Raw genomic sequence first — 15,000 nt, forward strand, 5'->3', positions numbered from 1 at the left:
AATCACGATGCGCGAAAGGCGGTCTCGGCTTCTCGTTCAGTCTTAAAATGAAGTGGGGCTCTATTTCGGCCTAGGAGCTCGACACCGAGCGTGCACTCCTTTTATCTGTGTCTATTTCACTGAAAGCTAAGGCCATCAGGAGTTAGTTTAGAGTCCTCGGGACTGGAAAATATTCCCTAAGTTCCGGCAAATCGAGCCAAAGCTGCTCAAAATCACGATGCGCGAAAGGCGGTCTCGGCTTCTCGTTCAGTCTTAAAATGAAGTGGGGCTCTATTTCGGCCTAGAAGCTCGACACCGAGCGTGCGCTCCTTTTACCTCTGTCCATTTCACTGAAAACTAAGGCCGTCAGGAGTTAGTTTAGAGTCCTCGGGGCTGGAAAATATCCCACAAGTTCCGGCAAATCGAGCCAATGTTGCTCAAAATCACCATGGGCGTAAGGCGGTCTTCGCTACTCTTTCAGTCTTAAAATAAAGTGGGGCTATATTTCGGCATAGAAGCTTTAAACCGAGCGTGCGCTCCGTTTGCCTGTGTCCATTTCACTGAAAACTAAGGCCATCAGGAGTTAGTTTAGAGTCGCGGGGACTGGAAAATATCCTCCAAGTTCCGGCAAATCGAGCCAAAGTTTTTCAAAATCACGATGCGCGTAAGGCGGTCTCGGCCACTTTTTCAGTCATAAAATGAAGTGGGGCTATATTTCGGCCAAGAAGCTCAACATTGAGCGTGCGCTTCTTTTGCCTGTGTCAATTTCACTGAAAACTAAAGCCATCAGGAGGTAGTTTAGAGTCCCCGAGACTAGAAATATATATTTCAAGTTCCGCCAAATCAAGCCAAAGTTGCTTAAAATCACGGTGCGCGTAATTCGGTCTCGGCTACTTTTTCAGTCTTAAAATGACATGGGGCTCTGTTTCCGCCTAGAACCTCGACACCGAACCTGCGCTCCTTTTGCCTGTGTCCGTTTCACTGAAAACTAAGGCCATCAGGAGTTAACTTAGTGTCCCAGGAACTGGAAAATATCCCGCAAGTTCCGGCAAATCAAGCCGAAGTGGGTCAAAATCACAATGCGCGTAAGGCGGTGTCGGCTACTCTTTCAGTCTTAAAGTAAAGTGGGGCATTATTTCGGACAAGAAGCTCAACATTGAGCGTGCTCTCCTTTTGCCTGTGTCAATTTCACTGAAAACTAAAGCCATCAGGAGGTAGTTTAGAGTCCCCGGGACTGGAAAATATCTTTCAAGTTGCACCAAATCAAGCCAAATTTGCTTCAAATCACGATGCGCCTAATGCGGTCTCGGCTACTTTTTCAGTCTTGAAATGAAGTGGGGCTGTATTTCCGCCTAGAAGCTCGACACCGAACCTGCGCTCCTTTTGCCTGTCTCCATTTCACTGAAACCTAAGGCCATTAGAAGTTAGTTTAGAGTCCCCGGTACTTAAAAAATATCCCCGAAGTTTTGCCAAATCAAGGCTCAAGTTGCTCAAAATCATGATGGGCGGCGCTACTTTTTCAGTCCTAAAATGAAGTGGGGCTATATTTCGGCCTAGAAGCTCGACACCGAGCGTGCGCTCTTTTTGTTTGTCCCCATTTCACTGAAAACTAAGACCGTCAGGAGTTAATTTAGAGTCCAGGGGACTGGAAAAAGTGCCCCAAGTTCCGGGAAATCGAGCCGAAGTGGGTCAAAATCACGATGCGCGTAAGGCGGTCTCCGCTACTCTTTCAGTCTTAAAATGAATTGGGGCTATATTTTGGCCCAGAAGCTCGAGAGTGAGCGTTCAAAAAATTTTGCTCTGTCCATTTCACTGCAAACCAAGGCCATCAGGAGTTAGTTTAGAGTCCCCGGGACTGGAAAATATCCCCCAAGTTTCGGGAAATGGAGCCGAGGTTGGTCAAAATCACGATGTGCGCAAGGCGGTCTTCCCTACTTTTTCAGTCTTAAAAGGAATTGGGGCTATCTTTCGGCCCAGAAGCTCCAAAGTCAACGCTCAAAAAGTTTTGCTGTGTCCATTTCACTGCAAACCAAGGCCCTCAGGAGTTAGTTTAGAGTCCCCGGGACTGGAAAATATCCCCCAAGTTCCGGCAAATCAAGCCGAAGTTGGTCAAAATCACGATGCGCTTAAGGTGGTCTCGGCTACTCTTTCATTCTTAAAGCGAAGTGGGGCTATATTTCGGCCCAGAGGCTCGAAAGTGAGCGTTCAAAAAGCTTTGCTGTGTGCATTTCACTGCAAACCAAGGCCTTCCGGATGAAAACTCCACGTTTTGATCTTGACCTTTACCTCAGAATTCCTCAGCGTCGTACAGTTTTTCTTAGCCTTAATATGCGTTCCTACGCATCACATCTTAATCTACGTTCGATTCGAAATTCTCTGAGCTCTCTTACGAAACTTTCCTCGCCAACTTCGCGGACTAACTTACATACTAATTCTCAAAGAGTAAAGTTGAACGCACTTATTCAAAACAAAATGTCACGTGGACGCGAAACTTATCACATCAGTCGGATTCTATTGATATTCTATTCGATGGATGTTCATTTGACTTGTCAATTGTTCGAATTCACGTGCTAGCAGGCATTCTTAAAATATTTTCGGTCGACACGCATACAAAAGACACGACACCGGGACTGCAAAATATCCCCCAAGTTCCGGGAAATCGAGCCGAAGTTGGTCAAAATCACGATGCGCGTAAGGCGGTCTCGGCTACTCTTTTAGTCTTAAAGTGAAGTGATGCTATATTTCGGCCCAAAAGCTCGAAAGTGAGGGTTCAAAAAGTTTTGCCGTGTCCATTTCACTGCAAACCAAGGCCATCACAAGTTAGTTTAGAGTCCCCGGGACTGGAAAATATTTCCAGGTTCCGGGAAATCAAGCTAAAGTTGGTCAAAATCACGATGCGCGTAAAACGGTCTCGGCTACTCTTTCAGTCTTCAAGTGAAGTGGGGCTATATCGCGGCCCAGAATCTCGAAAGTGAGCGTTCAAAATGTTTTTCTGTGTCCATTTCACTGAAAACTAAGCCAATCAGGAGTTAGTTTAGAGTCCCCAGGTCTGGAAAATATCCCCCAAGTTCCGGCAAATCGAGCCAAAGTTGTTCAAAATCACGATGCGCGTAAGGCGGTCTCGGCTACTCTTTCAGTCTTAAAGTGAAGTGGGGCTGTATTTCGGCCCCGAAGCTCCAAAGTGAAAGTTCAAAAAGTTTTGCTGTGTGCATTTCACTGCAAACCAAGCCCATCAGGAGTTAGTTTAGAGTCCCCTGGACTGGAGAATATCCCCCAAGTTCCGGGAAATGGAGCCCAAGTTGCTCAAAATCACGATGCACGTAAGGACGTCTCGGCTAATCTTTCAGTCTTAAAATGAAGTACGGCTATATTTTGGCCTAGAAGCTCGACACCGAGCGTGCCCTCCTTTTACCTGTGTCCATTTCACTGAAAACTAAGGCCATCAGGAGTTAGTTTAGAGTCCCTGGGACTGGAGATGATCCCCCAAGTTCCGGCAAATCGAGAAAAAGTGGCTGAAAATCACGATGCGCGTAAGGCGGTCTCGGCTACTCTTTCAGTCTGAAAATGAAGTAGGGCTATATTTTGACCTAGAAGCTCGACACCGAGCGTGCGCTCCTTTTACTTTTCTCCATTTCACGGAAAACTAAGGCCATTGGGAATTAGTTTAGAGTCCAAAGGACTGGAAAATATCTCCCAAGTTCCGGGAAGTCGAGCCAAAGTTGCTCAAAAAGACGATGCGCGTAAGGCGGTCTCGGCTACTTTTTCAGTCTTAAAATGAAGTGCGGCTATATTTCGACCTACAAGCTTGAAACCGAGCGTGCGCTCCTTTTACCTGTGTCCATTTCACTGAAAACTAAGGCCATTAGGATGTAGTGTAGAGTTGCCGGGACTGGAAAATATCCCCTAAGTTCCGGCAAATTGAGCCAAAGTTGCTCAAAATCACGATGCGCGTAAGGCGGTCTCGACTACTCTTTCAGTCTTAAAATAAAGTGCGGCTATATTTCGACCTAGAAGCTCGACACCGAACGTGCGCTCCTTTTACCTGTGTCTTTTTCACTAAAAACTAAGGCCATGAGGAATTAGTTTAGATTCCCCAGGACTGGAAAAAATCCCCCAAGTCTCGGCAAATCCAGCCAAAGTTGCTCAAAATCACGATGCGCGTAAGTAGGTCTCGGCTACTCTTTCAGTCTTAAAATGAAGTGGGACTATATTTCGCCTACAAGCTCGACACCGAGCGTGCGCTCCTTTTACCTGTGTCTATTTCACTTAAAACTAAGGCCATCAGGAATTAGTTTAGAGTCCCCGGGACTGGAAAATATCCCCCAAGTTGCGACAAATCGAGCCAAAGTTGCTCAAAATCACAATGCGGGTAAATCGGTTTCGTCTACTCTTTCAGTCTTAAAATATAGTAAGGCTATATTTCGGCCTAGAAGCTCGACACCGAGCGTGCGCTCCTTTTACCTTTGTCCATTTCGCTTAAATCTAAGGCCATCAGGAGGTAGTTTAGAGTCTTCGGGACTGGAAAATATCCCCGAAGCTCCCGCAAATGGAGCCAAAGTTGCTTAACATCACGATGCACATAAGGTGGTTTCGTCTACTCTTTGAGTGTTAAAATGAAGTGGGGCTATCTTTCGGCCTAGAAGCACGACACCGAGCGTGCGCTCCTTTTACCTTTGTCCATTTCGCTTAAATCTAAGGCCATCAGGAGGTAGTTTAGAGTCTTCGGGACTGGAAAATATCCCCGAAGCTCCCGCAAATGGAGCCAAAGTTGCTTAACATCACGATGCACGTAAGGTGGTTTCGTCTACTCTTTGAGTGTTAAAATGAAGTGGGGCTATCTTTCGGCCTAGAAGCTCGACACCGAGCGTGCGCTCCTTTTACCTGTGTCTTTTTCACTGAAAACTAAGGTCATCAGGCGTTAGTTTAGAGTCCCTGGGACTAGAAAATATCCCCCAAGTTCCCGGTAATCCAGCCAAAGTGTCTCAAAATCACGATGCGCGTAAGGCGGTCTCGGCTACTCTTTCAGTCTTAAAATAAAGTGGGGCCATATTTCGGTCTAGAAGCCTGAAACTGAGCGTGCGATCATTTTGGCTGTGTCCATTTCTCTGGAAACCAAGGCCATCATAAGTTAGTTTAGAGTCCCCGGGACTGGAAAATATCCCCCAAGTTCGGCAAATCGAGCCAAAGTTGCTCAAAATCACAATGCGGGTAAATCGGTTTCGTCTACTCTTTCAGTCTTAAAATATAGTAAGGCTATATTTCGGCCCAGAAGCTCGACACCGAGCGTGCGCTCCTTTTACCTTTGTCCATTTCGCTTAAATCTAAGGCCATCAGGAGGTAGTTTAGAGTCTTCGGGACTGGAAAATATCCCCGAAGCTCCCGCAAATGGAGCCAAAGTTGCTTAACATCACGATGCACATAAGGTGGTTTCGTCTACTCTTTGAGTGTTAAAATGAAGTGGGACTATCTTTCGGCCTAGAAGCACGACACCGAGCGTGCGCTCCTTTTACCTGTGTCCATTTCACTGAAAACTAAGGTCATCAGGCGTTAGTTTAGAGTCCCTGGGACTGGAAAATATCCCCCAAGTTCCGAGAAATCCAGCTAAAGTTGGTCAAAATCACGATGTGCGCAACGCGGTCTCGGCTACGCTTTCAGTCTTAAAGTGAAGTGGGGCTATATTTCGTCCCAGAAGCTCGAAAGTGAGGGTTCAAAAAGTTTTGCTGTGTCCGTTTCACTGCAAACCAAGGCAATCAGGAGTTAGGTTAGAGTCCCCGGGACTGGAAATATCCCCCAAGTTCTGGGAAATCGAGCTCAAGTTGCTTAAAATCACGATGCGCGTAAGGCGTTCTCGGCTGCTCTTTCAGTCTTAAAATAAAGGGGGGCTATATTTCGTCCCAGAAGCTCGACACCGAGCGTGCCTCTCTTTTACCTCTGTCCATTTCACTGAAAACTAAGGCTATCGGTAGTTAGTTTAGAGTCTCCGGCACTGGAATATATTCCCTAAGTTTCGGCAAATCGAGCCATAGTGGCTCAAAATCACGATGCGCGTAAGTCGGTTTCGTCTACTCTTTCAGCATTAAAATTAAAGTTGGGCTATATTTCGGCCTAGAAGCCCGACACTGAGCGTCCACTTCTTTTACCATTGTCCATTTCACTGAAAACTAAGGCCATCAGCAGTTAGTTTACAGTCCCCGGGACTGGAAAATATCCCCTAAGTCTCGGCAAATCGAGCCATAGTGGCTCAAAATCACGATGTGCGTAAGTCGGTTTCTTCTGATCTTTCAGTCGTAAAATAAAGTGGAGCTATATTTCGGCCTAGAAGCTCGACACCAAGCGTGCGCTCCATTTACCTCTGTCCTTTTCACTGAAAACTAAGACAATCAGGAGTTAGTTTAGAGTCCCCAGGACTGGAAAATATCCCCCAAGTTCCGGCAAATCGAGCCAAAGTTGCTCAAAATCACGATGCGCGTAAGGCGGTCTCGGCTACTATTTCAGTCTTAAAATGAAATGGAGCTATATTTCGGCCTAGAAACTCGAGACCGAGCGTGCGCTCTTTTTACCTGTGTCCATTTCACTAAAAAATAAGGGCATCAGGAGTTAGTTTAGAGTCCCCGGGACTTGAAACTATCCCCCAAGTTTCGGCAAATCAAGCCATAGTGGCTCAAAATCACGATGCGCGTAAATCGGTTTCGTCTACTCTTTCAGTCTTAAAAGGAAGTGGGGCTATATTTCGGCCTAGAAGCGCGACACCGAACGTGCGCTCCTTTTACCTGTGTCCATTTCACTAAAAAATAACGCCATCAGCACTTAGTTTAGTATCCCTGAGACTGGAAAATACACCCCAAGTCTCGGCAAATCGAGGCAAAGTTGCTCAAAATAAGGATGCGGGTAAGGCGATCACGGCTACTCTTTCAGTCTTAAAATAAAGTGCGGCTATATTTCGGCGTAGAAGCTCGACACCGAGCTTGCGCTCCTTTTACCTGTGTCCCTTTCATTGAAAACTAAGGCCATCAGGAGTTAGTTTAGAGTCCCCGGGACTGGAAAATATTCCCTAAGTTCCGGCAAATCGAGCTGTAGTTGGTCAAAATCACGATGCGCGTAAGGCGGTCTCGGCTACTCTTTCAGTCTTAAAATGAAGTGGGGCTATAATTCGGCCTAGAAGGTCGACACCGAGCGTGCGCTCCTTTTACCTGTGTCCATTTCACTGAAAACTAAGGCAAATCAATAGTTAATTTAGAGTCCCCGGGACTGGAAAATATCATTCAAGTTTCGGCAAATCGAGCCAAAGCTGCTCAAAATCACGATGCGCGTAAGGCGGTCTCGGCTACTTTTTCAGTCTTAAAATGAAGTGAAGCTATAATTCTGCCTAGAAGGTCGACACCGAGCGTGCGCTCCTTTTACCTGTGTCCATTTCACTGAAAAGTAAGGCAATCAGGAGTTAGTTTAGAGTCACCAAGACTGGAAAATATCTCCCAAGTTCCGGCAAATCGAGCCAAAGTTGCTCAACATCACGATGCGCGTAAGGCGGTCTCGGCTATTCTTTCAGTCTTAAAATGAAGTGGAGCTATATTTCGGCCTAGAAGCTCGACACCTAGCGTGCGCTCCTTTTACCTGTGTTCATTTCACTGAAAACCAAGGCCATCAGGAGTTAGTTTATAGTCCCCGAGACTGGAAAATATCTCCCAAGTTTCGGCAAATCGAACCTGCTACTCGGGAATCGAGCCGAAGTTGGTCAAAATCACGATGCGCGTAAGGCGGTCTCGGCTACTCTTTCAGTCTTAATGTGAAGTGGGGCTATATTTCTGCCCAGAAGCTCGAAAGTGAACGTTCAAAAAGTTTTGCTGTGTCCATTTCACTGAAACATAAGGTCATCAAGAGTTAGTTTAGAGTTCCCGGGACTGAAAAATATCCCCCAATTTCCGGCAAATCGAGGCAAAGTTGCTCAAAATCACGAGGCGCGTAAGGCCGTCTTGGCTACTCTTTCAGTTTTAAAATAAAGTGGGGCTAGATTTCGGCCTTGAAGCTCGACACCAAGCGCGAGCTCCTTTTACCTGTGTCCATTTCACTGAAAACTAAGGCCATCACGAGTTAGGGTAGAGTCCCCGGGAGTGGAAAATATTTTATAAGTTCCGGCAAATCGAGCCAATGAAGGTCAAATTCACGATGCGCGTAAGTAGGTCTCGGATACTCTTTCAGTCTTAAAATGAAATGGGGCTATATTTCGGCCTAGAAGCTCGACACCGAGCGTGCGCTCCTTTTACCTGTGTCCATTTCACTGAAAACTAAGGCCATTAGGAGTTAGTTTAGAGTCCCCGGGACTGGAACATTTCCCCTAAGTTCGGGAAAATCGAGCCAAAGTTGCTTAAAATCACGATGCGCGGCAGGCAGTCTCGGCTACTCTTTCAGTCTTAAAATAAAGTGCGGCTATATTTCGGCCTAGAAGCTCGACACCGAGCGTGCGCTCCTTTTACCTGTGTCCATTTCACTGAAAACTAAGATCATCAGGAGTTAGTATAGAGTCCCCAGGACTGGAAAATATCCCCGAAGTTTCGGCAAATAGAGCCATAGTTGCTCAAAATCACCATGCGCGTAAGGCGGTCTTGGCTACTCTTTCAGTGTTAAAATGAAGTGGGGCTATATTTCGGCCTAGAAGCTCGACACCGAGCGTACGCTCCTTTTACCTGTGTCCATTTCGCTGAAAACTAAGGCCATCAAGAGCTAGTTTAGAGTCCGCGGGACTGGAAAATATTCCCCAAGCTCGGATAAATCGAGCCAAAGTTGCTCAAAATCACGATGCGCGTAAGGCGGTCACGGATACTCTGTCAGTCTTGAAATGAAGTAGGGCTATATTTTGGCCTAGAAGCTCGTCACCGAGCGTGCGCTCCTTTTACCTGTGTCCATTTCACTGAAAACTAAGGCCATCAGCAGATAGTTTAGAATCCTTGGGACTGGAAAACATCCCCCAAGTTCCGGGAAATAGAGCCAAAGTTGCTCAAAATCACCATGGGCGTAAGGCGGGCTTGGCTACTCTTTCAGTCTCTAAATGAAGTGGAGCTATATTTAGGCCCAGAAGCTCGACACCAAGCGTGCGCTCTTTTTACCTGTGTCCATTTCACTGAAAACTAAGGCAATCAGGAGTTAGTTAGTCCCTGGGACCGCAAAGTATCCCCCAAATTCCGGTAAATCGAACCATAGTGGCTCAAAATCACGATGCGCGTAAGGCGGTCTCGGCTACTCTTTCAACTTAAAATAAAGCGGGGCTATATTTCGGCCTAGAAGCTCGACACCTAGCGTGCGCTCCTTTGACCTGTGTCCATTTCACTGAAAACTAAGGCTATGAAGAGTTAGTTTAGAGTCCTTGGGACCTTAAAGTAACCTCCAAGTTCCGGCAAATCGACCCAAAGTGGCTCAAAATTACAATGCGCGTAACGCGGTCTCGGCTACTCTTTCAGTCTTAAAATGAAGGGCTATATTTCGGCCTAGAAGCTCGACACCGAGCGCGAGCTCCTTTTACCCGTGTCCATTTCACTCAAAACTAAGGCCATTACGAGTTAGTCTAGAGTCCCCGGGAGTGGAAAATATTTCATAAGTTCCGGCAAATCGGGCCAATGTAGCTCAAATTTACGATGCGCCTAAGTAGGTCTCGGATACTCTTTCAGTCTTAAAATGAAATGGGGCTATATTTCGGCCTAGAAGCTCGACACCGAGCGTGCGCTCCTTTTACCTGTGTCCATTTCACTGAAAACTAAGGCCATTAGGAGTTAGTTTAGAGTCCCCGGGACTGGAAAATTTCCCCTAAGTTCGGGAAAATCGAGCCAAAGTTGCTTAAAATCACGATGCGCGTAAGGCAGTCTCGGCTACTCTTTCAGTCTTAAAATAAAGTGCGGCTATATTTCGGCCTAGAAGCTCGACACCGAGCGTGCGCTCCTTTTACCTGTGTCCATTTCACTGAAAACTAAGATCATCAGGAGTTAGTATAGAGTCCCCAGGACTGGAAAATATCCCCCAAGTTTCGGCAAATCGAGCCATAGTTGCTCAAAATCACCATGCGCGTAAGGCGGTTTCGTGTAGTCTTTCAGTCTTAAAATAAAGTGCGGCTATATTTCGGGGTAGAAGCTCCACACCGATCGTGCGCTCCTTTTACCTGTGTCCATTTCATTGAAAAGTAAGGCCGAGAGAAATAAATGAATGTGACATACCGTGACAAAAAATCCGCTATAACTTCGTGATAATTTGTCCATTCCTTAAAAGTTAGATTTTTGCTGGGGGAGGGGGAGGGCACGAATTTTTGCTGTTCAATATTTCAAAACTCCATGGTGACATCGCGTGACAAAAGCGAAAGATTGTGTGAAAAATTTATACATGTACTTTATCCGAGAAATAAATGAATGTGTGACATTGCGTGACGAAAAATCCGCGATCAGAACTTCGTGATAATTTGTCCAGTCCAAATAAGTTATATTTTTGCTCCGGGGAGGGGAGGGGGAAGGGCACGAATTTTCGCTGTTCAATAGTTTAACATCGCGTGACAAGATTGTGTGACAACTTAAATGACAAATAAATGAATGTGGCAAATAAATGAATGTCAGAGATATCGTCCATCGTCCATCGTCCAGAATCTACCGTCTGGGTTTTAGCACATGCCTAAATCGACAATAACTCGCTACATGGGTTTCATTCTTGTAAAGACACATAACTCTATTTCAAGAAAATAACGAGAGAATATCGCTTAGTTCGAGATTTCAACTTTATTATACTTTACGAAGTTTCTCAGAACGTTTTACTTAGGTGTATTCGTACAGATACATTCGTAATCAAATTCTCTAACCTTTCTACTCTTGTTGCTCAGACGTTCTTGAGCTCATGCTGGGATTTTACTTGGTTCAAGATCACGTCTAAAAATACCATGACGCTTCTGAAGATGCTTTTTATCAAGTTGAAGAGTTGATAGCCCCGGTTGATAGCTCCTTTAGTATAACATGATTCTTGATAAATTCACTGAAAATGTTGGCTGGTAAATTGATCTCTCATAAGGCTTGCAGACCGACCAGTTCCGAAAACGCTTAACTTCTTTTAGTGTTGGTGTACCGCGAACGGTATGTTCGTTTGTATGGGATTTCATCGCCCTAGAAATCATGGAACCGTGCTAACTTTTCACGACGACAACTTCTGTTAATTCCATGTGCTGTACACGCATGGACAGGTGACGCATGCGCTTTAGAGACCAGACGGCGATTTGTGACTGAACGAGGAAAAGAAAAAAAAAAAAAACGAAGCCGAAATTTAAACCCAGGCCTCACTGCCTGGGTAATTACAAGCTTACGAGAGCTGCTACACTACCGCACCAGCCGCCATGTTGAACAAGGGCGAGCATTGGCCTGTGGGATTCCACTCAGCCCTCAATGGTGCATGGGATTTGCTAAGAAATTCGTGCATAGGAAAACCTAATTGATGAAAGATATGAAAAAATCTGAGACAGGTAAAATTAATTCCAGAATTAAAAGAAGTAAAAACTAAGATGTAAAATATGGAAAAATAATTCGAATAGATATAATTATTTACAAGACGCCACAAAAATTAAAAAAAAATTAATTCTGTATTAGTAAAAATAATTAATGTAATTTTGACCAGAACGGGTGACTATATTTGCATGTTAAGATATTAGCTCAACTGTACAAAACTAATGAAACTAATTTGACTCCCTTTACAAAACTGGTTGGAACAGTGACATCAAAGAGTTCCTTGCTTAGAAAAGGGTGGGTGAGCCCGCGTGGGTGGTTGTGTGGGAGCATGGGCGGGGGGATTTTACGGGACTAGCTGAAAAGGAACAAAAGGAACAAAGTCCGAATTCAAGAAAACCATTTCACGTAAGCTGGATCAAGAAAATTCGACAACTATTACAACCAGTTACAAATTGTTATTCCCAAACATATTTTATTACTCAAATAATATAAATGCTATCACTACTTTAAGTATGTAACTACTGTAAACGATGTCGGCTAATTCTGAAGCAATTATTTACCGCAGTGGAGTTTGACAGCCTTGAGTAAATATTTTCCCGTTAATGGTTATTCACCGACTTTGAAGTGAAAAACTGTCTCAAATCAGCAAGAAAGTCCTGATACAGACAACTATTACTTGCAACTGAGCAGTGCAGGCTGTGTAAATAAATGAGAATACATTTACTGACCACTTCCAAAAAGATGTCTTGACAAAGACTTCAATTCTCCCTATTACTAACGCTACAAATATAAGGCAATCTCTTAGGAGAATTAGCATATGAAATCAGTGGGGTCAAAACAAAACAAAACAACAACACTCGTTTGCTCTTTTTTACTGGTGCAAGACCCTTCATAGCCTTGCGAACCATAGTTCCACCCCTCGTAAACAAGCGACAAGCCTGGCTTTGCAGGGTGTGAAACAGTTTGGTATAGTTGTCTTCGCCGCATGTTTCGTTTTATTCAAACTCCAGACACTCCTTCAGGCCTCTCTTTATGAACTAACTTTGCAGGGTGTGAAACACTTTCGTGTAACTGTCTTCACATCCTTCGTTTTCCTCATTCCTTCAGCCTTCTCTCTGTAAACTAACTTTGTAGGGTGTGAAACACTTTGGTATAGCTGTCTTCACATCTTTCGTTTTCTCCAGTCTCCAGACACTCCTTCAGCTTTCTCTCTGTGAACTGGTCAGAACGTCTGTGTGACGAAGACATAAGCACTAATCAGGACCAGACAACATAATAGTGGAACAGGAATTTGGGGATCTGAGGATTAACATCCTCAATGTATTGGATCGAGAGAGTTTGCAAAGCCAAACATGGGAGGATAAAGGGAGTAGTGAGATTACCTTTATTTTAATCTTAGCTCTTTGCTACAAAATTGTCACCTGATCACGACTGACGCCCAACCGAACCTAACATCTGTTAATGAGAAGCACACTTCAGAAACGACAATCCTGAATCACTAAAAAATTTAAACGTAGGGAAGCAATAACTCGAGCTACTATTGCATTGTTTTGTTTGTTTGTTTTTCTTACCCTTTCTGCCCAACAGACCAACTGACCCGGCACTTTGACGAGAAGGTGATGTGGGAACGGAACATTTCATTGCGATGGCCTTATAATGACAGTTATTGGGAAAATATACCGTTTTGTTGCTGCCTCTCTTTCCAGTTTTTCTGCACGACGTTGGATTTGCTAAAGATAAAATGAATCACAGCACAGAGGTTAACGTCAGTTTATATGGCAAACATCCTCCCACTATTGACTTCATCAACACTTGATACTTATTAAATATAATTAATTCATCACAAAAATAACCCACTTTAATGTACCCCTTTACTGATTCCTTACGCCCGGTGCAAACTGCACTAGTCAATACAACGTTTTAACTCATAACACCAACGGCCACACAAATTTGTTGGAACAAAAGAAAGTGCCTACATAAGAATAGAGTTAAACCCCCACAGGATTAGTTTGGTAGACTAACAAGGCCACTGTTTCGTCATGGTTTTCGGACACCAATATGACTGCTGTGACGACATGTTAAAACGCTCTACACAGTAGCAAACGTTTAGGTCTATCATACCTCTCTTTCAATTTTCCGTTTCTCTCGTTGCTCACGTTCCAACGTGTACATCTTTTTCAATGGTGTGAGTTCGCACACTCTTTCTTTTAATCTGCAAGATAGAATGAATGAAAAAGCATCAATATTGCATTGCCACATACAGATCCGCTTCCAATGGAAACAAAAGTTTAATAAATACACGCTGGAAGAACAGCATTTTTCTGGGTATTATTTTTCAAAGTTTCGGTTTTGTTTTGCTGCATGACTATCCTTCTAGCTAAACCGTTATTTAAGAGCAATAATATGATTATAACAGGAAACTTCACAGCATCCTTTGCAGCTGAAAAATGTGCATGTCACATAACTTTCTCAGTTTCAAGTCTGGGAGGTTACCACATTATGAGAAAATAACTCTTGCCATGAAATTTATATTTTCTGCAAACTTAGTGTGATGACATCATCAGTCATGCAACCATGTCTAAAAGTGTGTTTTATCTTAGTGCGAGGACTGGAATTGAACAATTACAAAGCAATTCACATATTTGAAAGGGTTATGTTATACAGCACTTAGAAACGGCCACGAGACTTCTACCGTCTCACAATAATTGTTATCGTGGTTATCAGCGGTTTTACATGCAAGCAAGGTGTTAGGGTCAATTCTGCTTTACATTGGGTCAAAGGTCACTTTTTTAGGAAGAAGTGCTGCATTTAGTTTGCTATCTCAGCGCTCGTAATTTTATTTACCCAAAAATTTTTTGTTTCACTGATTTGAAGCAGAAACAATGCTCTTTCAGACGAAACTAGTCATTTTCAGAAAAGCCATGTACCAGAACGCCTTTTTAGAATTTGAAAATAGGCTAAATGTAGACCTCTTGTTAAGCTGTCTTGGATCGTTAACTTGGAAAATTCGTGAAATATTTTAGTTCTAATCAACTTGTGATCTATCTAGCTCTAAATATACCCGAAAGAAAGTACAAATACGATGTACAATCAGTTTTTAATGAAGATTTCTATTTTTGAGTTTACGAGCTTCTGGAAATGGCACTCATTTCCAATCGATTTTGGGCGATTTGGGGCATCAAAATGAAAAAATTGTGTGAAAAAATAAATTGTGATTTATTGAACTTAAAACAATATTTTTGAAACTAGTGCCCATAGGGCTTCATCCTGGGCGAGTTTGAAGAAATTCAATATTTTTGCTATTTCCAAGTCTAGTTGATATTTAGGTGAAGCTGCTCTTAATTACTGATGTTACCACCATTTATAATCCATCAAATATTTTTGCTTGCAAGCAATTGGTCTAAATTTGTCAAGTGACTGAATATGGATCAGCTAAAACTGGGGAATATCCTAGTGATATTTTCCAGTTTTCAAAAAATGAGATAATATACACAACAGCCTTCATCAGCTTGCATTTGACTTACTAATGCTAAGATATTTGCCCTCAGATATAACTTGT

At 43.7% G+C, this 15,000-nt stretch overlaps 2 protein-coding genes across 2 annotated transcripts in view; both read right to left on the reverse strand.

Annotated features, from left to right (window-relative positions):
• Nucleotides 1-15,000, reverse strand: part of LOC110043793 (uncharacterized) — a 198,503-nt gene that overhangs the window by 170,163 nt on the left and 13,340 nt on the right. The window lies entirely within an intron of this gene.
• LOC149104216 (uncharacterized) overlaps nucleotides 11,894-15,000 on the reverse strand; it is a 12,014-nt gene continuing 8,907 nt past the window's right edge. The window contains exons 7-8 of the mRNA XM_089272114.1: nucleotides 13,013-13,171; nucleotides 11,894-12,672 (exon numbers count right to left, since the gene is read on the reverse strand). Of these exons, the coding sequence (XP_089128240.1) occupies nucleotides 12,641-12,672; nucleotides 13,013-13,171 (191 nt within the window). The 3' untranslated portion in view covers nucleotides 11,894-12,640. The remainder of the gene's footprint in view (nucleotides 12,673-13,012; nucleotides 13,172-15,000) is intronic.

This window comes from Orbicella faveolata, unplaced genomic scaffold (assembly GCF_042242905.1).
Source record: "Orbicella faveolata isolate gen_17 unplaced genomic scaffold, um_ofav_v1 contig_34, whole genome shotgun sequence".
NCBI classification, from domain to species: domain Eukaryota; kingdom Metazoa; phylum Cnidaria; class Anthozoa; order Scleractinia; family Merulinidae; genus Orbicella; species Orbicella faveolata.